Source organism: Conger conger, chromosome 4 (genome assembly GCF_963514075.1).
Source record: "Conger conger chromosome 4, fConCon1.1, whole genome shotgun sequence".
NCBI lineage: Eukaryota > Metazoa > Chordata > Actinopteri > Anguilliformes > Congridae > Conger > Conger conger.
This window is the reverse complement of record NC_083763.1, coordinates 70542970-70566935: the sequence shown is the minus strand read 5'-3', so window position 1 is coordinate 70566935 and position 23966 is coordinate 70542970. Positions and strand designations below refer to the sequence as shown.

General features: G+C 44.7%; 4 protein-coding genes across 6 annotated transcripts in view; 2 read left to right on the top strand and 2 right to left on the bottom strand.

The window, feature by feature from the left end:
- The first annotated feature begins 1916 nt into the window (after nucleotides 1-1916).
- On the top strand, nucleotides 1917-8344 carry bphl (biphenyl hydrolase like). Its single transcript, XM_061240415.1, has 7 exons — nucleotides 1917-2154; nucleotides 2845-2948; nucleotides 3774-3940; nucleotides 4956-5109; nucleotides 5661-5792; nucleotides 6291-6414; nucleotides 8044-8344. The coding sequence occupies exons 1-7, from the start codon at nucleotides 2051-2053 to the stop codon at nucleotides 8132-8134; spliced, it is 876 nt and encodes a 291-aa protein (XP_061096399.1). The 5' UTR covers nucleotides 1917-2050; the 3' UTR covers nucleotides 8135-8344.
- Nucleotides 8345-8620: 276 nt separating this feature from the next.
- LOC133127485 (tubulin beta chain-like) lies at nucleotides 8621-13038 on the bottom strand. The gene is made up of 4 exons (XM_061240414.1): nucleotides 12870-13038; nucleotides 12152-12260; nucleotides 11224-11334; nucleotides 8621-10159 (listed from the first exon to the last, which is right to left on the bottom strand). Exons 1-4 carry the CDS (start codon nucleotides 12924-12926, stop codon nucleotides 9096-9098), a joined length of 1341 nt encoding a protein of 446 aa, XP_061096398.1. The 5' UTR covers nucleotides 12927-13038; the 3' UTR covers nucleotides 8621-9095.
- Nucleotides 13039-13635: 597 nt separating this feature from the next.
- Nucleotides 13636-15008, top strand: psmg4 (proteasome (prosome, macropain) assembly chaperone 4). Its single transcript, XM_061240627.1, has 3 exons — nucleotides 13636-14102; nucleotides 14586-14661; nucleotides 14827-15008. Exons 1-3 carry the CDS (start codon nucleotides 13911-13913, stop codon nucleotides 14946-14948), a joined length of 390 nt encoding a protein of 129 aa, XP_061096611.1. The 5' UTR covers nucleotides 13636-13910; the 3' UTR covers nucleotides 14949-15008.
- Nucleotides 15009-17047: 2039 nt separating this feature from the next.
- LOC133127731 (solute carrier family 22 member 23) overlaps nucleotides 17048-23966 on the bottom strand; it is a 60795-nt gene continuing 53876 nt past the window's right edge. For 2 of the 3 annotated variants that reach the window (XM_061240839.1, XM_061240842.1), the window contains exons 9-10: nucleotides 22640-22763; nucleotides 17048-20304 (exon numbers count right to left, since the gene is read on the bottom strand). In XM_061240839.1, coding sequence (XP_061096823.1) covers nucleotides 19905-20304; nucleotides 22640-22763 — 524 coding nt within the window. In that variant the 3' untranslated portion in view covers nucleotides 17048-19904. Of the gene's footprint in view, nucleotides 20305-22635; nucleotides 22764-23966 lie in introns of those variants that run through there. The other variant, XM_061240840.1, reaches the window with a different exon arrangement.

Below are 23966 nucleotides of genomic sequence, written 5' to 3'. Positions count from 1 at the left end.
ATGTTGTCTGTGTTCATCTTCACAATGTTTTTAGCTTCTTCCATTGTTCATATGCAAACCTCTCTCAGGTGTTATCATCTGTGTTATGATGCTTGGTGCTTGTATGGATGGATATAGCCTATTACAGGTCAGGGCATCGCTGGAAAGTTGGTCTCATTTCAGGATTTCAATTATTTTTAGACAGTTATATTCAATAAAAAGATGGTTTTACAATTCACAGTTAACTGAAGATAAGAAAATGGTAGCAGTGAACGCGTTTCTGGAAAAAGTCAGTGAAACACCATTTAGGCGTTCAGGTGCAAGCCGTATTTGGCTGAAAGGACATGAGCTATGTTGGGGTTAACCTAGTCTGTTTCTGTGAAAACATCTCTCAGCCTAGATTTCCACCCGCATAGATGTCTACATTCTGGCTTGTGCTCGCGAGGTAACTAGGATGACTGACTTTTTTCAATGTTTCAATTTTTTTTTTTTTACAAACGTACATATTGAACATCATATTGAAGCCAGTATTTACTTTTTTCAGTCACATCAAATATTTTTTATACTAGATGCTTCATATAGCTAATGTGCATAATTCCTATGTTATGCTGTTGACGATTATATAACACAGTATTCAGGAATCTCTAAAACTCAGGCAAACTGTGTCTGTGAAGAAAATGCACAATGCCATAATTGTCCACAGCAAAATCCAATATCATAAAATGTATCGACTGGATATTGCTAATATTGCACACTTACAGGTTGAATGGGTGTGCATTGAGGTTAGTTTGTAAAAAAGAAAAAAAAAGTTGTTAGTTCATGTATTATGGGCACAGCCATATTTTTAAAGTTATATAATAAATACAAAAAAGTATATGGAGTGGAACCAGATTTAAAAAAACATCTGGATTTCTCACCGAAAAACAAATTGATAATCGTTTCAGTTTGTACACAAATGGTAGGTTCTCATTCCAGTATGCTCTTTTTGTAAAATAAAATTAAATAAAACCCTACACGAATATCTTGTGGTGTGTCTTATTGTTGCTCTTTATTAGTGTGTAGCACTACATATGATTTGTCGAGATTTTAATCACTATGTAAGTGATATTTTATAGTGATGTTTAACAGATTATGTATGGCGCTAGCATGACTTTTGTATTCAAAAAATTTCATAACAGATTTTTTATTTATTTGTACATTACCCCCGGTAAAATATATAGGGTAATGGACAGATTTTTCTTTAGCACTGACAACATGGGTGTTTATTTATTTTATATTGATCTTGGGGCTCTTGTGAAGGCCAACGGTATTACAGTCTTCAGAAAGTACCACGGCATTTCCCCCCGAAAACCTGGTTCCCTCTGCCAAGTATATCACAGAATTAATCAAGAAATTAATTGAGCACAAAATTCATGTTACTGGTGATTACTGGTGCAATGGCCATCTCACTTGACAGACTTTGAACCCAATCAGACACTGAATTTAAGTCCACAAGGACAGACCAAAGATTCTTTAAATATTCTGTATAGAGGAATGGTTAAACATACCCAGTGTGTTAATCTACTTTGAGTGTACATTCACTTTTATTATATATTTTACAGTGTGTTTCTCTTCATCTTTCTGAAGGGTGTGACGAACTTGATTTGGTGTTCATGTTCATGTTGTCATTCACACACTGGCTAGGTGAGCCGGAGCACGTAAAATACCCTACTCAGATGTAGACCATGGAGCAAATGGTCAACGGTTCGATAGCTCGCTTTGGGGGATTAATCCAAATATTATAAACAAACTTGAAATAAAGTCGTTTTTCAGAGAGTCGAAGTTGTAGCCGCAACACCATTTACCATAAATCCCTGTGGAAATGCAGCGCCTCATTTTTTTTTAATTTGTGTTTTACTTCCGCACTTTCGAGAAATCAACAAATATTTTACAGAATCTGACGTAACACATATTCTCGCATTTACTTGTGGGCAAGTCCAGCAAACCGCATTGTGACCGTAACGTTAAGCCATATGGTCTAGTTTAGACAATCGGTTGGTAGATTGATCATTTTCGTTCGTGGCAAGGCATAATGGCTGCATATGCAATGACATTACGCGTTTGGAGAAGAGGACTAAGTTCATTTTGCACAAAGCGAAACACTTCATTTCATGCACCAGAAGTCAGGTTCTACAGGTACTAAAACGGTAGCCTATGTGCATGTGTGTCACTTTCCTTATGTTACTGCAGCCCTTCTCTGTTTTAGTCGGATATTTTTGGTCGATAATTTTTGGCAAATTTGCCACGGGCTGTTCAATTGTAGTTAATACTGTTCGTCCGCCCAATAGCCTATCTAAAACCATCTAATACTTACAAGTAATATATCACGTAAATCGAACAGTGGCAGATTGATCAACTACGGACTTACTTACTTACGGACCTCTTAAATTAAGTGTCTTGGATGACAAAAACATGTTGCTGTGAAAATGTTTTCTAAAAATATATTTTATTTTATTTTAATCGTTAAGAGAAATATTAAGAGAAATATTGTGTAGAGCTCGCCAAAAGCAAAAAAAAATATAGTCCTCATTTGAGGACACATGGTCTCAGGAGGTTAAAGAATAGCTGGTAGCGTGTTGCAAAGAACAGTTCCGTGGTGTTGTGACTATTTTAGAACAAAATGCTGTATGTATGTTGCTCATGCAGTTACACTTTTAACCTGCAGGTTTCGCTGTTTTCTCTAAATATATAAGAACATTTGTCCACATGATTTCAAAATGACAATTTTCTGTGACTTCCTTGTGACATAAAAGGTGTGCTCTTTGCATAGGCGAACGTGGTGTCAATGAACTTTAAATGGACTGAATGTTCGTGCTCTTTCCACAGTGTGCTGATGAAAGGAGCAACACAGAATGTAAATGGGGTGGACCTGTTTTACCAGCGAACTGGCACAGGACAACACGCGGTCATGCTACTCCCTGGGGCATTGGGTATAATAATAGCAATAATAATAGGAATAGTTATAACAATGGTTTGTGTTTATATAGTGCATTTCATGTCATGAATCTCAAAATGGTTTACATTTGAAGGGAAACTTTTATCCACTGAACTTTTTGAGAGAGAGAGAGAGAGATATGTTTGATGTTCGATGTTCCTTTATTGAAGCAAAGACTTTCCACAATTTCCTTAAAACATACCCTGAGTCAACCCCTATTTACAAACCCAAAACACCCCACCCCCTCCAAAAAAGGAGAATAAAGAAACAATAATAAATCCAAACCACCACAGTAAACCAAGACACCCTAGATATGCCCCACTCTCCTCTGAGTTTACCACACAAACACCCCCACCCCCAGTACCCAATTCAGAGAGAGAGGTGAAGTTGGTGCAGAAACTGAATTTGAATGGCATGGCCTGAATTTGTGTTTCACTGTGAGAAATTGAATGTAATGGCTTGTACTGTGGCTTGGTAGCCTGGATTCCTCTCTCTCCAGAAACAGATATGGCCCGCCTTGCCCATCTCTGGTGTAAATTATACTTGGGGTACGAATGTGTGAGTGATGTGCAATTCATGAATTACACAGAGTGCATTCCCACCTATCAGCCAATGACTGCTCCTCAAACAAATCTGCCCCCCCAAAAAAATTTAAATTGTGTCGGCACTAATTTGTGCCCATACCTAGCATATCAGATATCGTCAATAGATAGCTGAGCGAATTGTATATCTTGGAGCAGAAGTTGCCAGAAATCCAGATAGGCTGAAGGCCTGCCTTGCCCACCCCTACAGTTACTGTTGGTTTACTGTTTTTCGTCAGGAAGTGGAGAGACAGATTTCGGGCCCCAGATAGAGTCCCTGAATAAACGCCGCTTCACCGTGGTGAGCTGGGACCCGAGGGGATATGGGAACTCCCGTCCGCCGGAGAGAGACTTCCCCCCGGACTTCTTTGAACAGGATGCCAAGGACGCTGTGGACCTAATGCTTGTGAGTATTTGTTTTAATAAAGTAATTAAAGTTCTATAGCTGATGCTTTTATCCAAAGCAACTGGGTGGCCTGTAGCGTAGTGGTTAAGGTGGGACCCACAAGGACCCACTGGGACCCACAAGGTCGGTGGTTCGGTCCCCGGTGTAGCCACAATAAGATCCGCACAGCCGTCGGGCCCCTGAGCAAGGCCCTTAACCCTGCATTGCTCCAGGGGAGGATTGTCTCCTGTTTAGTCTAATCAACTGTACGTCGCTCTGGATAAGAGTGTCTGCCAAATGCCATTAATGTAATGTAATACAGGTGAGGCGTGGGCCTATCCCCCTGGAGTACTGTGAGTTAACAGCTGCACTTATTTTGGCTACTTGGGGGTGCAAAGCAATAACTTTCCATGTCCCACTAGGTGGTTTAGTTTTTAGACAGTTTTTGGGAGTGTTGACATTTGGTCACATCTTTGGGAAAGTTGCTGATTGGAATTCACATGTAACCTACATATAGGCCTTTGGGAGAGGTGACTGGGCTTGGTTCTTTGGGATGTCTACTGCAATTACCTGACCAAGTATTGCGTATATGTGGCATAATTGTAGTCCCAAATGTACAGCACATGACGAAATACAAATAGCACATCTGAGGGATTTCTTTCCATCTTTGTTTGAAAGTGGATTGTTTACTGTCATTAATATTTATGTCTGTAAAGAAGATACATCCCTCAAGAACATGGTGCACTTAGCCATGCATCTGCGTATCAATCCTCCTTTGACATCTCAGCTCCACACTCGCACTAAATCTCTCCTGTAAATGGTGCCAAACCGCTCAGTATTAAATATTGAGTTTGACCTTCTCCGGCAGATTAAAAAGCCTGTCATTCTGGTAACAAAGACTCTGACAACACGGCAACCCGTCTCCATCAATCTTCTAGTAATGTCTTTTTAAAAGGACAGAAATTGATTGTGGATTGCGTTTTTTGATGGTTTGCGGGTTAAGTGCTATGAAATGTTCTTGCTCTGTGGTTGTCAGGCATTAGACTTTAAGCGGTTTTCATTGCTGGGCTGGAGCGACGGCGGGATCACTGCACTGATAGCAGCCGCGCGCAATCCCTCCCTCATCCAGAAACTGGTCGTGTGGGGATCCAACGCTTATGTATCGCAAGAGGATGTAAAGGTTTATAACGGTAAACGCTTTTAATGTTGCTTGTCTCCGACTGCACTGTTACCTTTTTTGGCAGCCGTATTTGTACGTTTTTATGAGTGACCATGATTAATGTTGATTTTATTTATTGATTGATTAAAAAATATAAGTTTGAGCATATATTGTCTGTGTATGTGCACTGTGTGTGTGTGTCTGTATATATATGTGTGTGTGTGTGTCTGTGTATGTATGTGTGTGTGTGTCTGCGTGTTCATGCATGTATGTGTGTGTGTTTGTGCGTGTCCATGCATGTGTGTGTGTGTGTGTGTGCGTGTCAATGCATGTGTGTGTGTGTGCGTGTTCATGCATGCGTGTGTATGTGTGTGTCTGTGCGTGTTCATGCATGTGTGTGTGTGTGTCTGTGCATGTTCATGCGTGTATGTGTGTGTGTGTGTGTCCATACATGTGTGTGTGTGTGTGCATGTTCATGCGTGTATGTGTGTGTGTGTGTCCATACATGTGTGTGTGTGTGTGTGTGTCTGTGTGTGAGGAGCAGCAGCTTCTCTCTGACTCATGGGCATGTCCTTCCCCCAGCCATCAGAGATGTGTCAGCCTGGAGCCCCAGGATGAGGAAGCCCATGGAGGACATGTACGGGGCCCAGGGCTTCCCCAAACTCTGGGAGGCCTGGGTGGACGGCTTCAGCCAGTTTGCCCAGAGGCCAGAGGGTGAGCAGAGTGTTCAGACTGAGGGGGGGTATTTAACCCTCTGAAGAGTAGGTTTTTACAGACGTTTCATTCCAAACTGTAAGCCAGTGTTCTAGAACTCCTCGGCTTTCAGTCACCAGTAGTGATTGTGACATCAGCATTAGAATGTTCACTTCAGAACATTTTAATCACACGTTTGTGGCCTTACACCTCAAAGGCTTGAAAGGTTAAACAAGTGAGGAGTTAGACTGGACAGTAATTATGGTGATATTCATTGGGCCCGCTCCCAACTGAGTCTTAACCTGTGTTTTTTTGAGAATTGGGTCACCATCATCTGTGGACTCCTTCAAAACCGTGTCTCAATCTGTGATGGACAGTGACCTCTTGAAGGATTGAGTCCGGATAGGGGGCTCACAAAGTCCTCTGATGCCCATTCAGTATCCCTGGTCTTTGAGCAGAAAGGTTGTGCGGTGCTTTCGCTGACAGAATTAACCTGTTTGTTTTCGGGCACCCCCTCAGGAAACATCTGCCGGGAGCTGCTGCCCCTCATCAGCTGCCCCACGCTGATCGTGCACGGAGAGAAGGACCCCTTAGTGCCATCCTGCCACCCGCAGTACCTGCTGCAGCACATCCAGGGCTCACGGTGAGAAACAGCACCCCGTGTGGCTGAACGTGGTACTGTGTCTCGTTCCCCCAGACTAAATAAACGACGGGCATGAATCAGCACACACACACCCGAGCTGCTGACTGGATGGTGCAATGTCAGAAAGCTGTAGGTTCAGCAGTTTTTTTTTTATTCCATATTTTGCCACAGGCGTCAGGGGTTTTTTTCCGTATTTTATCATGAATGTACATTACTTCCTTTTTCTTGCTTTTAAAAAAAAATTTTAGTTGTACTTTTTCCATCTTGACCGAAATGCTATTCGTTATTCCACGTGTGCAAGAATGTGATTCATCACATACGTGTTTTGTCATAATGAAAATTTTCATTACGTAAGCTTGTGATGAGTAAGCAGCCCCGTCCCTCCTCGCCTGTGTCCAGATGGCAGTATGGCACATTACATACGGTAAATTGTATAGCAGGGTATGTATCTGCCTAATCTAAATGCTCTGTATCCTCTCCCTCAATAAGGAATATAATCCTGGATTTGTATTGTGTAGTCACCGACTGACCAGTGACCAGCTTTAGACCTCGCTCTCACAGGTTAATCAGCTATGACCATCAGCTAGAAGTGTTGAAAACACAATTTAACCTAAACTAGGCGTAGCTGGTCTCAGCAGGGCCTGATTTGAGGTTCCCAGCTGTACACAAATTCCGGCCAGGCTTCAACCCCCAGGACAGCTATGAACCTGCTGAAGGGGCGCTGGCTCGTGAGTTAATCAGTCGAGAGGGGAATTAAATCTGTAATCTTTAACCGCAACGGGGGGGGCCTGTTCGGCAGACCAGGAGTTAGCTGGACGACTGCACCAGGTGGTGTAAAACCCAGGCCTGCCTGTCTGTCGCCCGGATCGTTCTTCAGCAGCCTCTTTCCTGCCTGAAATGGAACATTACATTACATTAATGGCATTCGGCAGACGTTCTTATCCAGAGCGACGTACAGTTGATCAGACTAAGCAGGAGACAATCCTCCCCTGGAGCAATGTAGGGTTAAAGGCCTTGCTTAAGGGCCCAACGGCTGTCCGGATCTTATTGTGGCTACACCGGGATTAGAACCACCGACCTTGCGTGTCCCAGTCATTTACTGTAACCACTACGCTACAGGCCGCCGGAACGCAGCGCACATTCAGCTGTCGAGCGATTTTGGTCACGCCCGCCGTCCCTTCACGCTGATTGCTAAAGCTAGCGATGCAAGTAATTGTTGGATCAATGTGCGTCAATTTGCTGCCTTTTGTTTCCTCCCCAACATACCCCATCTGTGTCATTACCTGCCTTTGAGACCAGGCATGGAAATGAGCCGCTATGTGGTTTGGGGCAGCCTGTAACGTGGTGGTTAAGGTACATGACTCAGACCCCCAAGGTCGGTGGCTCGATCCCCGGTGTAGCCACAATAAGCCACAACCTTTGGGCCCTTGGGTGGTTCCAGGGGAGGATTGGCTCCTGCTTAGTCTAATCAACTGTAAGTCGATTTGGATAAAATGTAATGTAATGTAAAGCGATACAGGCTCAAAACTTCTATCGTTGTCATAAATCTGCCTGTGGGGAAACCTGTGAAACAAATGAATGTGTTCTTCTCTTTTTTTGTGCCGTTTTGTTCCTCCATTTTGTGTGCAGCCTGCACCTAATGCCAGAAGGGAAACACAATCTGCACCTGAGGTTTGCAGCAGAGTTCAACCAGCTGGTGGAGGAGTTCCTCGGTGACTGAGAGACTCCTCCTAGCTGCAGCCAGGAGGAACTGCATCCGTCTCATTAGGTCAACTAAGATTCTTCAGTGTAATAGCATGCAACTACATTCAGGAGGGCCAATGGCCTACGGGAAAATGAAAGGGAAAAATATTTCAGAAATAAAATTGTACCAAGGAATGTAATCATAATTTTTTTTGTGAAAAAATGTAATAAATATTTTTGAAATCAATTATGTGTCTGGATGTATATTAATGCCAAGGGAGGAGGTGAACAGCCAAGTACTCTGGACCGGAAAGAAGAACCACAAATGATAATGGAAAGGTTTCACATCTCAAATGCAGTCGGCAAAACAATGAACAAGCTCATGAACTGCAAGCCAAATAGTCATTCATTGTGCTTGTTAGTCATGCACACCTGAGTCAGGTGTCTCTTTTTGTTTTAAAGAAAGCAGATTAAAGTGGTTTTGAAGCAGGCAACACTAACAAAAAATTTACATAGGTCATCATTTGTTGGGTAGAACTCCCAATTTTAATCTACATACATATCAACTGTCTTGAGTTGGGTTTTTTTAAATGGCATAATTTATTATAATCCACCAACATACGGCACATAATTACAAAAGCACATGGTTTGACACTCAACAACAACAGCCTTTGGTTCCATCTTTGGGCCAGACCAAAAAACACTAGCACGCTGTGCACCTCTTATGTTAGCATGTACTTGCTGACATCTTCACAGTGTTGCCGTGGCTCTGTTGCCACATTGTAACTTCGCTAGAATATCAATAGAAAGAATGTTTAATTTCTCTCGGACACGCAAGACTTGCAACTCAACTCAAACAGTCACGCATAAACTCACTTTTACATTAGAAGCAAGGGGTTAAAAATGCACTTCGATTCAACATGTCCGGGGGATTGCTCTCGAGGCAGAGAGAGGGACAGGTGTGCTTTTTGTTTCGATTGGTGGGATCTCGCGTGACATCACGCCTCTTCGTCGTCCAGCTCGTCTTCCTCGTACTCGCCCTGTTCGTCGACGGTGGCGTCCTGGTACTGCTGGTACTCGGACACCAGGTCGTTCATGTTGCTCTCGGCCTCGGTGAACTCCATCTCGTCCATGCCCTCTCCCGTGTACCAGTGCAGGAAGGCCTTGCGGCGGAACATGGCGGTGAACTGCTCGGAGATGCGCCTGAACAGCTCCTGGATGGCGGTGCTGTTGCCGATGAAGGTGGCGGACATCTTGAGGCCGCGGGGCGGGATGTCGCAGACGGCCGTCTTGACGTTGTTGGGGATCCACTCCACGAAGTAGCTGCTGTTCTTGTTCTGCACGTTCAGCATCTGCTCGTCCACCTCCTTCATGGACATGCGTCCGCGGAAGATGGCGGCCACGGTGAGGTAGCGGCCGTGCCGCGGGTCGCAGGCCGCCATCATGTTCTTGGCGTCGAACATCTGCTGGGTGAGCTCGGGCACGGAGAGGGCGCGGTACTGCTGGCTCCCCCTGCTGGTGAGCGGGGCGAAGCCGGGCATGAAGAAGTGCAGGCGGGGGAAGGGCACCATGTTGACGGCCAGCTTGCGCAGGTCGGCGTTGAGCTGCCCGGGGAAGCGCAGGCAGGTGGTGACCCCGCTCATGGTGGACGACACCAGGTGGTTGAGGTCGCCGTAGGTGGGCGTGGTCAGCTTGAGCGTGCGGAAGCAGATGTCGTAGAGCGCCTCGTTGTCGATGCAGTAGCTCTCGTCCGTGTTCTCCACCAGCTGGTGCACGGACAGCGTGGCGTTGTAGGGCTCCACCACCGTGTCCGACACCTTCGGGGAGGGCATGACGCTGAACGTGTTCATGATGCGGTCGGGGTACTCCTCCCGGATCTTGCTGATCAGCAGGGTGCCCATGCCGGAGCCCGTGCCCCCGCCCAGGGAGTGGGTGAGCTGGAAGCCCTGCAGGCAGTCACAGCTCTCTGCCTCCTTCCTCACCACGTCCATGACCGAGTCCACCAGCTCCGCTCCCTCTGTGTAGTGGCCCTTCGCCCAGTTGTTCCCTGCGCCACTCTGACCTGCATGTTAAAGAACCAGACAGTTCCTGTACGAGCTACCTTGTTACTGCACTACACATGCAGACATTGTGCGAAAATCTAACTATTAATACACCCAGCCTGCTGGAGAGGTGTGCATGTGAGTCTGTCATCTTCTTCTAATTAAACTGTCTCTGTCTGCGAGCCTGGCCTAATTAGAGCACAGCAGGAGATCTGTGGCTCGTTTTCATCCGGCAAGGTCTGAATCAAAATGACTGTTGGATGCTGTTTTTCTATTTCTGTCGCTGTCTTTGTCGTGTGTGTTTGCGTGTGTGCTTGTGAGTGTGTGCATGTGTGTGAGGGCATTGCATTACATTTTATTTAGCAGACAGTCCAACAGTAACTGCATAATGAAGGTTGTGTGTGTGTGTATGACTGCCTGTGTGCCCACCTACTATGGTACTTTTGATTTTGGTTTTGGTTTAGTGTTTATGGTAGGTTTTATTTATTGACAACTTAACATAATATCTGCTGTCTGTAAGCATGTTTCAGAATCACTCTAGAAAGTACTGCCTGCTCAGGCGTAATTGTAAACAAGTGAGGAATGACAGGCGCCTCGGGGAGGACTGTTGGCGAGAGGCGGAGGCTCTCGATCCTCCGTGTCCACACTTGCCTTTGCTCCCTCACACTGGAGCGCTGGAGGACTGTATCCCCCCCCCGTCCATCTGCACTGCAGTGCCCATTCACTCTGCCGCACAATGACTCACCGCTGCCCCCTGGAGTCGCCTGTCTCTCATTACATCAGTGTGTGTGTGAATCATAGACTGTAGAAAAATAGTCTGTATTTTTTTTTTTTTTACGTGTGTGTACAGCTCAGCATCTCTTTCCCATCACATAAGAGTATGCCTACTGTACTCCCAATCCCCCCCCGCTCTCCTCTCCCCACTCTCCCTCCCTCTCCCCACTCTGATACTGCCAATCGTATCTGGCCTGAGTTTTCTCACATTCAGCCCCTGTACAGGCTGGTTGAGATGTTTGAGATGTTTGTATCGACACTGTGGTCTGACTTGCGGGGTCCCGTGAATGGTTGAGGTCAGCGCTCTCACCGAAGACGAAATTGTCGGGCCTGAAAATGTGTCCGAAAGGACCGGACCGCACAGAATCCATGGTGCCGGGCTCCAGGTCCACCAGAATGGCACGAGGCACGTACTTATTACCTGTGGGAGGAATAGAACAGAGGGGCTCTTTGTGAGGGAGCGGGGCAGAGCTTTCTGTAGCTCCTTTCAAAGGAGCGACTCTCTCCCCCGGCCAACACTCACAAGACAGAGGGGAGAAAAGTGCTTGTTCCAGTGGGAAAAAAGCTGAGCATTTCAGAGAGATCTCTCGCTTGCCTAGAGTACTGTCAATACCTCACATTGTACTATGGAGTGAAACAGTAGGCCCAGACAGTGTGGATAATGAGTTATATTACATAACTATTTCGGGACATGGGTGTACATTCTCAGAGAGGGAGCTGGTGGTTTTATAAATCAAATGAAATAAAAAGTTCCCAATTGGCCAATTTTCTTTTAATCTACATTAAATCTTTTATCATTGTTTATTAGGTTTTTTTTTTCTTTTTTCCCAATGTAACACATCCAATTCGATCTTGATAAATTGCAATTTATTTTATAGACACATAAATGTAAACGTTAATGCTGGCTTACTATGTGTGGTCACTTGTCACACAACATTATAAGAAAAACTGGAGGGCGTAGCCTAATACACTTGTCGACATATTTCCTCTCACCATGATCCAGAAGATGTCCTCCCCTTTTCGTCCAATTAATCAATAGTGTTGCACTGTTACCAGGGAATTAAATTGAATGTATTTATTTGGAAAATAAATAAACCCACACACAACTCGGCTAAACTCATTTTCTGAACTCTGTGCCATTGGTGAAGAGACCCCTACCCCTCTCACTCAATTAAAAATGATTACAGAGATAAGTTGGCTTAATTTTCATACGTATTAATAAGTGTTCGCCGGTTTACCGTTGGCCTCGTTGTAGTACACATTAATTCGTTCCAGCTGTAAGGGGCTGTCGCCATGGTAACTGCCGGTAGGGTCGATGCCATGTTCGTCGCTGATCACTTCCCAGAACTGCAACACACAACGCAGACAGGAACGCTCCGTTTAAGTCCAATAGGCAAATTCCAAGAAACTAGCATTTGCAGGTGATAATATGCCAAGAGTTTACATTACCTCTATCGTTCACAAAACACTGAAAGATAGGATACTATTTGATTCAAGAATGCTTTTTCACTAGCCAAGGGCAATAGCCTATTTAGCCTGAGAAACAGCCACTCCCACCCCTTAGACATCTGTACCAAAGGGACACTGACAATAGCCACACCCTTCTGAGACACAGTTCTTATTGACTATATTATTTTGAAAGTAATGCTAGCATAAGCAATATAACAGGCTTTCTAGAACTTAATTCAATTAATCCATGTCACCATGCAAAATGTAAGCAATTAGGCTATTAGATTAGCTAATATTTCAGCTCTATATTTCAATAATCCTTTCTAAGTTTCTCAACTGAATTAGACCTGAAAGCAAAAGAGTATGGCCTAATTTTTCGGTCTATGTTAAACTTAAATAATTGAATGTCTGAATGAATAGAAAAAGTTTTCTCACAGAGCGACATCATAAAAGAGACACATGATTATTTACAATAATGGAAATAAACAACAACAAAAAACACCCTGCCTTGGCACCGATCTGGTTTCCACATTGTCCCGCTTGAATGTGTACAATTTCCCGCATGGTGAGAGTCTGATCTGGTGAGCTGATGGCCGCGCCCTTCACGGTTCGTGTGCCTGCGGTCCAGAAGAAGGATGCGACCGGCTCGCCGATTTCAGCATTTATAAAACCCAGTGTTCACCGGCGCACCCGTGGGGACCCTGTGCAGCAGCGGATTGGGTGAAGTCAAATCACTGTACATCTAGAACACTGCTGATAGGCTACGTGGGAGGCGCAGGCTTGATGAAATGTTACTTTCACACATAATGCGGGCCATTTAATCTCACCTCTAAATCTGTAAAAACCTATGCGTGAAGTAGGCTAATGCTATTGTTCCGATCAGGATGCAATACAAGGTGCACTGTAGCCGTGCAGTTTATATTTAGGATAACAATGTTCCACTAGCAATAAGGTGCTTAGCATATGGGGTACGTCATCAAAAATAAATATTCGAAATAAACATGGAGCTATTAGTATATATTATATATTATTTTTTAATGTATTATTTACATATTATGCTTCTAGTATAATGAATAAAGTGTTAATATTCATGTTTAGATACTCACTGGAAACCCACTCTATCCCTCCTGTACAATATCAGAGAAAAAGTAGTGAAGTTATCTGTCTGTACTTTAGTCTTCCCACCACAAGGCGGCAGTATTGTAAAGTGGGTGCTTTAGTGTAGCAATGACTTGTAAAAATTTTACTGACGTTAAATAAGCCAGCAGCATCTTGCTAAAATGTTTTTAACGTTTTTTAATAGACTAGTTTTATTATTTATTGAAATGTGTGGTTCTGTATTTTAGTTAAAATGATATTTGATAAATGTATATTGGTCGTTTATGATAAACTATTATTGATTGCTTTTGTCTGCTGATAAACTCAGCGTTCAACGAAAAAGAAAGTAGGAAGTGACTCGCACGCCGTCTTCGCGACATGATTTGAGCTGCACGACCTGTCTTTATCGGGCTTGACTTAAACGGCGTAGTCATTTTACAGACAACAAACATGAACAACACGGAGAGTGGTAGTACAAATCCAGTGGCAACAGAAGATGCTATTTCTGTCCACGACTTTTCCGAGAAGATTCTGGAGCAGGTTGTGCATTTCCATGTTATGAAAATGAAAGGGGGATTTTTCCTTTGGGTCGGTGCAAATCCCCATCTGTCTAATTTGGCTGTTGCAATGAGTAGCAAATATGTGAGTAGCGATCCGTTTTCTGCCTTCAGTTTTTTTTTTTATATACGTGTGGACTGTTCCGTTAGGCTATATGTAGCCTGTTAGGCAGTATAATAACTGTGATAATATTCTAGTCGTCTATAATATCTAGCTAGATACTGAGAATGGTGGCGGTGAGCAGTTTTCGGAATCCTACCTAGGCGCCTATGTTACAGTGCATTTTAGTTACCCATCACGTCCCATTTATATTTTGATAACTGGGATACTGAGGTAATCCTTGCTATATCAGGAAGACTGTTTCCCAAAGTGTGAGGTTAATATACTGTACAGAAAACCAGTTACCAGCGTGTTTTGTACTATATTAAGAACTGGGTATTTCGTATGTTAGTATAAAAACCGAGTGTCTTGCAAAAACGATGTGATCATTGTAACCGGGAAACATGAAAATGACGCCATCTAGCTAGTACGACAGCCAGTGCCACGATCTTCTTGTCCCCCTTGCAGGACTCGACGCCCCTATCCACATTACTTCTGGGAGACGCTTCAGACACCACTGCAAATTCATTATCACAAAGGCTAGGTGAGTGACGTTATACCGTTCGTGTTGTCTCTTGGTTTCAATGATGCACGTTGGACGGATAATCTCATTGTCTCTGGGTCTTTATTATTTCTCACAGTACAGCATCGTAATATACTTATGCACAGTCACTGTATTGATTCTAAACGCTTGTTTTATCTACCTCAGCCAAGAAGACAAAAAAGCAGGTTTTCGTCAGCTACAATCTTCCCACCACAGAGGCCAACTTAACCTTACTGGTGGAGAACCGAATAAAGAAAGAAATGGAGGTTTTCCCTGATAAATTTTAATTTTGTTGTGTTACTGTTTTATATGAAAATGTTTGTTAATAATAAAATAAATAAAAAGAATCGTATGTCAGGTGTATTTATTCTATACTGATGGGTCTTATCTAGTACTATAGCAGTTTTCCATCATATTGTAAATGGTAATGTCACATCTCGCCCTGTTCCAAAACAGTGATATTACTCCTCTCCGATTGATAAATGCTTCTGTGGATGTTTTAAAAAATGATCAACAAGAAATCAATCCATTCTTAAAATGGCAGTGATGTTTCCTATAGCTTGTGGGACACCAGCTGTGTGTCCTCCTCACAGCAACTATACATTTTATGTAAATACTCCTCCCCCCCACCGAAATGAGAATAGTATTCCGAATTGTTTTTACCTTTAAGTCTCTCTACCAGTGCGCTTACCTGTCACTGGTTTACACAAAGTGCTGATGTGAAATGTCTCTTGAATGACTCTTTCCTCTGCTGGAGGGGAATATCATATACCCCCCCCCCCCCCCCCATTCAGTCAGGTGCCTGCAGTAGCAGTGTCATGGTTGCAAGGCAGAAGTTCCAAGCAGGACAGATGCTGTCTTGTCTGTCTGTACATATTTGGTAGAATAACTGTCAGGTGTTGACTGAGTGTATTACTTGGGGATACTGTTCTCACTGGTGGCCTGTGCCAGTTCTCCAGTTTACTGTATTACATTTTACAGGCAGCTTGTGTTCTGGCTGAGCAATTATTTGCAGAGTGCTTTACAAAACAGTCATTCATAATGCTACGAAAGAAATGTGATTACATTCTGCCAGTCAGTTAGTAGCTGAGTTGCCAGGTGTATATTTTTACAATCCCTGGGTAATGCCTAATCTTTAAACCAAAGAAGCCAAAACTATCATTACATAAACACCACACAAACTGCCAGCTCATTCCTTCTGTTCAGAGAAGTGACTGGGGATACATAAATATGGTTTATCGTGATAAGAAATGAGTCAATCTTGCCATTTTAAATATAAACGTATGTTTGTATCGATACTGTTTCGGGACAAATGCCAAGAGTGTCAGATGGATTTTCAGTCCCGGGAAGTGAGTATGAAATCTGACTCCCAACTGACAGAATTGGCTGAAGCACCAAAAGTGGCAACACCTGTTCAAATATGAAAAGGAAAAATGACACTTGAGTGTTTACCTGCTGTTGTTTGCGAGTCTCCAAAGGATGATGACATTGCTGTTCTTGAAAATATAGGAGGATTTAAACCTTCCATAAGAAAAACATTTTAAAAAAATGTATAAGGTGTCTGACATTTTTATCAAAACGTGGGGGTACACCACTTGAGTGCAACCTGTTAAAAAATTCAAAATGGCTGCTGGTGATTTCTGCATACACCTCCTGCCACTGTTACAGATTTTCCCAGAAATGTGCAGTGATCCCACTGGCTGACGGTGCCTGTGAGGTCCCTCTGACCCCACCCCCCGCTGTACAGCTGTGTGTCTTGGTCACTTTTGCACAAGAAGAAACGAACGGCGCTCAGAATGGCCACTGAAACCCCAGGGCTTCACTGTGCAGACGGGCCTGGGCAACTGACAGCAGAACTGATGATCTTTAGCAGTCGGCTTAACGGTGAATGCGGGCTTTGTGCTGACGATACGGCTGCCACAGCGCACTCCCTGTGCGCACTGTCCGAGTGATTAATGTTCACACACACACACACACACACACACACACACACACACTGCATGTGTGCCCAAGAGAAACGGCGCCTTTGTACCATTCTCAAAACAAAAGGCACATTTCATCAGGAGTGGTGTCAAGGTCAGGTGGAACAATGCTGCATTGTAAATATTAACTAAGCACAAGGGAATGCAGTGCAGATGGGCAACACTGCATCAGATGCAGTCAGTGCAGTACCAAAGACCGTCCTCAGTCTTGCACCTTTGTTTGACGCTTTACCATACTGAATAAAAATGCCAATCCATCAAATGGTTTGCCTGTAATTAGCCAGCAGCGACTCGTTTTCACTCTCTGAAATGAAAAAAATAAAATAAAATAAAATAAAAACAAATTCAGCTGAAAGGGTTGTGCCCACAATGTGGATGTTGTATCATTAATTGGGACAAATGGCTTCGGGGATGTTCTTTTATTGATATGTGATAAATAAATAAAAGGGTTTATTATTACAACAACATGTATGGCTTATGTACAAGTGCATCATCTGTAGTGATAAAAAAAAAAGATTAGTGGTTTACATTCTTTCACTCACTTGCCAAATTTCACTCACACATTCAAAGCATTAAAAAATGAGGAATATCATTTTAATATACACCAACAGGAGTCATTCAAAATTTGAAAAGGACTGCCACTTTAAAATGTATTTCTCTGCATATCTTGTAGCATATATCGTAAACAATATATTTTGCATTCTTCAAAACGAACAGAGCTACATTAACTGAAAGGGGGACTAATCAATACATTTCTCATCTGACACATTTTTTTGGCATATATTAAAATATATCTCATATTTTCATTTCATATTTTAGCTTGTCTGTAATAGCAAAGTCAATAACCTTCCTTTACGCTCAAGAAACTATAGCATACATGGCGCAAAGAGGAAACACAGTTCCAGACTTCTGGTTACACGAGCACTTTGCGATTCCAGTTAACGCTTCACTTCTCACAGCGCGAGAGAGTGAGAGAGGCATTTCCAATTAAACAACAGAATAACGCAAAAAATTCAGTGGTGTTCCCACATTCGTTCACACCTACCCTCACCCACACAACTAAAAAGAAGCACTAGTCTAATGTGTGTAGAACAGTTAATGCTTTCGGAGCGATGAAAAGAAAAGGTTTGTGCTTCAGGCCAACGCCCGTGACAATCGTTGTTCACATTTTGGATAGATAGGCTGATTACTGTCAGGGAGTGCTCCACACAATTCACACGAGTGTAAGTTAAAACCAACGGCTACACTACCCCGACCTAGTTACACTAACTGACCCATGAAATAAGGCTACAGCTATCACACTCTATGCAACTCAGCAACATACGGCTTGGACCTACCAAAGCCAAAAATGTAAATTAAATGAGAAAAAATGTCAAGTTTGTACAGTACTTGTTTTTTTTTTTGTTTTTTTTTAACATTTCTGTAAACAGTAGTTTAAATATGAATAACTGTACTGATCCAGTAACATTATGCTACAGTACTGACAAGCGTGTAGAACTGGGGATGCATGACCTCATCAGTCAGTGATGGCCGTTCTTACCGCATGTAGCTTTGCATATCCCACGCAAGAGATTATAGAGTCACCGTGAACAGAGTCCTTCTTTAACAATCCAAAATTACTGATAGGGTGCCGCCTCAGTTTCAACAATTTCATAGCAACAGATTCCTTATGCGTTAGGGTCCTGTCACTCAAATGCTAAAATGGTGCAACATTTGTCTATCTTTTGTTCTTGCTATTAAGCTGACAGCAATCAAGCAACACAGCACAGGACGTCTAGAAATGACCAACACCAATACGAGAGTTAGCAAGCTGGCAAAACACATAGGATTGTGTCACTGAATTTAGTGCAAAACTCAAGGAATGTTATTTCTAAAAAAGCAAACATAAAAGTCTTGTCACAACACAGTTCAGTCCTTTAGAACAATTTAAGGGCATGCTCCAAAACAAAATGACCTAAAAGCTCATGGTGCAATAAACAGCCAGTACGATTAGAGCCACTCAAGCGTTTGATTGAGGGGAATGTGAAGCTGGCTGTCTGGGCTTTCCCTACATTCTGAGCGTAAAGGGTGACCGAGTCCAACACAAAGCTATTAGCCAGAGAAATAGTTGATTTACAGCCAAAAATGACAACTTACTACAACAAAAGTTGTGTGTCAAATATAATTATAAATATATAAATTATATAATGCTGTCTTCAGCTTGTATAGCTGGTGAGTGTAATTCATTTTAAGGTGCTGTATAACCTCTGGCTAAAGACTTTATTGCAGATTGAATCTCCCCAAATTTAAATTCTGCAATATGACAAGACCGTTAGTATCTATAAACACAAAGCTCTGAGCTTAAAAAAAAAAAAGATGCCAAACAAAAGTATTAGAGTGAAAATGCATTTCACTTAATGGCCGAAAAAAGATGTGGGCAAGAGAATTTTCTCATCTCCTCGCACCTTCGTACTTTCAATACTTCAGACAAAAGAAGATTTGTGCAATTTTTTTTTTTTTAACCAACTACTACTGTAAATGAGCCACAACAGCGTTCAGTGTGCGCACGGGTTCCTGTGTCCTGCGGAGAATACGTCCTGCAGGATCTCTGGAGGAGCAGCGCTCCGAAGCGATCCATCCTCGGTTTCTCCGGACGTGTGGGATGTTACAGTTTCATCACATTTCACTTATACAAAAAAAAAAAAATGCTGCCATCATAGGGCAATTTTTCTTTTATTTACAATTGAGTTTGGCCGACGCCAAACCAGCCAGGCAAACGCCTGTGCAAGTGTTTTTTTGGACATATTGCTTCCTTCCCCTCGACTTCGCGCTCAGAAAAAAACGTCCGCGTGGATTGAAATAAAAACAGGCAAACTAGATAATCCTCCAGGGCTTTCCCAGAATCCCCCCTCCCCACCCAGCTGAGCAGTGAGCACAAGCCCCTCCCAGACCCGGGCGGCGCTTCGCACTGAGCGCGTGCGGGAAGCGGTGACATTCCACAGGCGTGTGGCGTTGTCAAAACGGCCGCCATCGCCGGTGGGCCTCGGGCGCCTGATTATCCCCGCGTGCCTGCCCCCGTTGTGGCAGGGCTGGTTCCAGTGCATGTCCCTAAACGACCCCCCAACCGCCTCATCCTCCTCCTTAGGCTTTGACCTCTGACCCCCCTGACCTGCCGGGAGTCACACAACCCGACCTCTCCTCGGCCACGCGAGGAGGGTCACGGGGACCCCCCCCCCCCCCCGCTCTCCTCCGGGCCGGGGGAGGGGCGATGGGGGCTGGCGATCAGGACCCCGTGACTCCGTTGGCGGTGCTGTTCTCCTGGGCCTGGGCCTGGGCCTGGGCGGAGGCCACGGCGGCGGCCGCCGCCTGGTGCACGGGCGTGTCCTGCACGCGGGAGTAGTCGCGGCCCGTCTCCGACTTGGTGAGCAGGAGGTGCTGCTCGCCGGGCTTCTTGGGCGGCAGCAGCGGCTGGCGGGTGAAGGTCTCGCCGTCCGCCAGGCTCTCCGGCAGCGGGTGGTAGCGCGTCTCCGGCAGCAGCAGGATGCAGATGATGCAGATCAGCGTGCAGCAGGCGAAGATGACGTGGTGCAGGAAGTAGCCCTTCTGGTTGTGCAGCTCCATGATGGGCGCGGTCAGCATCCCGAAACCAGCGCTGGCCAGCACCAGGCCCAGCCCCCCGCCCCTACACACACACAGAGCGCAGGGTCAGACACATACACACACATACACACGCATACACACGTACACACACATACACACGCATACACACATACACACGCATACACACATACACAAATACGCACGTACACATGCACACACATACACATATACATACATATATGCATACATACACACAGAGACATACACACATATACACACACATGCGTACACACACAAGCAGTCACGCATGCATGCACTTACACACTCAGACCGATACACACACATACACACATGCATGCACATACACACATACACGCATATACTTACATACACACACACAGAACAGACTGTTTCTCTACCCCATGACCTGAACAGCACTGTCCTTCAATGGCACAGACAAATCTGCACACAGAGCAAAAGTCACACACGGTCTGCTTGACATGTCATCAAACTGCTGCATGCTCCTGTGTGGCACCCACAGCCTGCAGTAGAGCCCTTTCCCCCACAGGAGCACCTCCTCATTTCTCCCACAATCCTCTTGGCCTTGCTATACGTCTGGAGTCAGAAGATGTGCTGACCCAACATGCACACGCAGCTAATTCCGAAAGCAGAAAAAGCCGTGTTGACGTGTTAAAAACGCTGAACGGTTCACAAACAGAGCCCTTCCTTCCCCTACCGACACCACATATCACTCACCTGACTCGTGACGTAGCACGTGTGCGTGCAAACACCCCGTTAGGTTATAAATAAAAGGCTATGGGAATTTTTATCCTGAGATCAGCGATTCTGCAGTACAAACAAGCCACCATCGGGTGGCACTGTTGGCACATATTCCAGCCGAAACTGGAGGCAGTTTTGTTTTTTTCCCCTTTTTTTGCTACGCTGCATAGAAGCGCCTGCTACACAATGTAGGAGCACTGTTCAAATCAGAATTAGTCACAGCGTATAATCGGTTGACACACAAACAAACGCACAGACACACACAATTTGGGCTCCCGTTTTCTCGCCCAGTGCCTTTATCATTTGACTCTGCTGTCATATAAACTTGTGCGGGCGGCAGCCGAACGGGCAAACACCAGACATGAAAGAGGAGCACTGTCCCCTCGTTCTGGAGCCGAGCTGATGCAATAGGGGGGGGGAAAAGGCCTGGTGCACTGATCACTGCTACAGACAGGACAGACAGACGGACGGACAGACACATGCACACATACAAAACCACGTGGCAGAAGGGTATTCCTTAACCCCTTAAGGTGTAAGATCACAAATATGTGATTAGAGTGCTCTCAACTGAATGCTGATGTAACAGTCACTGCTGGTGACTGAAAGCACCTGAGTTCTAGAACACTGACTCAAGGCTCTGAATATTCCATTTTAATATTCGCATACGGGGATGAATTAACCGGGTTCTTCCATTGATTAAGACTGTCTGAAGATAAAATCTAACATATTATATTATAAGATTATAATAATTATGTTGTCTTTGAAAAGTTTTGGCTGGTTCTCACTACAATGGTTGCGTAATGATTCGCGGTGGGTACCATAATACGATAACCTTGTATTAAAATATAAAGATGAAATGCAGTGAATATATTATTAGGATATGCACCAGAAGAAAAAAAACACTGCTTGTAGGATGAAGCTGTGATTAGCTTTTAAGCTATGATACAAAAACATCTGCTGTGGCAAACCTGTGATTATAAAACACAATAGAAGTATGAGTTATGAGTAACAGGAGTGATGTGATGACTAATCCCTCAAACACACTGCTGCCCGTCCGCAGACTGGCAGAAGGAACACATGCTGACGGCTCGGGGCTCAAGCGCAGGCCTCCACTGGACAGGTGAAACGTAGGCCTTGTCTGTCCGTCACTACTTAGCCATTTCTGGGACTGGTTCCACCTCTCTTCCTCTTCTCCCCTTCTCCTATTCCTGGCCCCTCTCTGTCCCCAAATACCCCTGTCTCTCTCTCTCCCCCTGTCTCTCTCTCTCCCCCTGTCTCTCTCTCCCTCTCTCTCCCTCTCTCTCTCCTTCTCTCCCTCCCTCTCTCTTTCTCTCTCTCTCCCTCCCTCTCTCACCCTATATGAAACACACAGACACACACCAACACCATATAGAAACACACACAAACACACACTCTCACTCACACACACACACACACAGGCTCACCTGATGACGGTGGCACACACACACACACTCACACACACACACACACACACATACACACACACACACACACACACACACACACACACTCACTCACACACACACACACACACACACACACTCACACACACACACACTCACTCACGCACACACACACACACACACACACACACACACACACACGCGCAGGCTCACCTGATGACGGTGGGGGTGATCTCGGCGCAGAAGAAGATGCTGAGGTTGCTGACTGCGTGGGAGGAGAACATGCCGATGATGGAGAACGCCACAGAGAACTTCTTATTCAGAGTGTCCCTCAGCACTGCAACGCAGGAACACACACACACACACACACACACAGGATCACACACACACACACATGCAGGAACACACACACACACACACAAACACACACACACACACAGGAACACATTTAAGTTTTGTGTAACAACCCATAAAATTCACTGAAATGGACAGGTTGCGTAGTTGAAACGCGCTGTACTTTTTTGCAACTAGTTTCATGCAACAGTCAATGATCATGTCACATGACTTTCCAATTAAATAGCTGGAGGCCAGTAGTACTACTATCAGCTTATAATGAATGCATATCAAAACACCAACCATATGCAAAATAACTCTGCTCCTTTTAGCTTTTTCTGGTCCTCTTGATTGGTCAGTGGGGATTTTTACATTTTATTACACAGACTGCTGCACTGATTGAGATAACAGACAAGATTATTTTGAGTACCTGGTTTTCTATTTACGGATTCAATATGATTAATAATGACTGTTACAAACCCCGGTGAGATGAGGTGGCCAAAATGTGTACATCTGTATCTTACACACATTTAAATAAGCTGACATCTACACTGGGCACTGTGTATACTGAGTATTGTGTACGGACGCACGCACGCCGATGTTGTGAATAACTCTTTCACAGACAGGGGAGTCGGTGAACCGGCTGCCCCGAGTTCACAAACGCACAAAGAGTATTATGCGGCCGAGGGAGCGTCCTTTCATGCCGTGATGAGTGTACCGTCGGTAAAGAGACAGCTGCTTGGCCCTGGCTGTGCGGCGCTGTGCTACGGGGCCCAGTGGAAGGGGCTCCAGGAGAGTGCAGTGACAATGAGCACACAGCCACAGCGCTAACTCAGGACTAGCGACCGCACCCGCCCCGCACCAGGCCTGTTATTAAGCCTGCAAATGTAGACGTGTAGCCCAGGGGCACGGCGGGATGGGGGTGACAGGAATCCTGCCATTACTCCGCGTTAGGGATACACACTGGGTGGGTGGGCGCACGCTGGTGCGGAATGAGACAGTTCGCATATTTGTTTGCTGAGCGCACATAGTGGGGGAGGAGCGGGTGAAAGCTCAAAGCTTCAGTGAGGTCAGCAATGTCAGGCCTACGTGCTCAGAGGAGACTTTCTGTCTTTAAGCCTACATGCGAGCTGACAGGTCACTCAGCCTCTCTCCACTGACACTACAGAAACGCACTACGGAAACGCTGTGTGACTTTGCCCGTCTC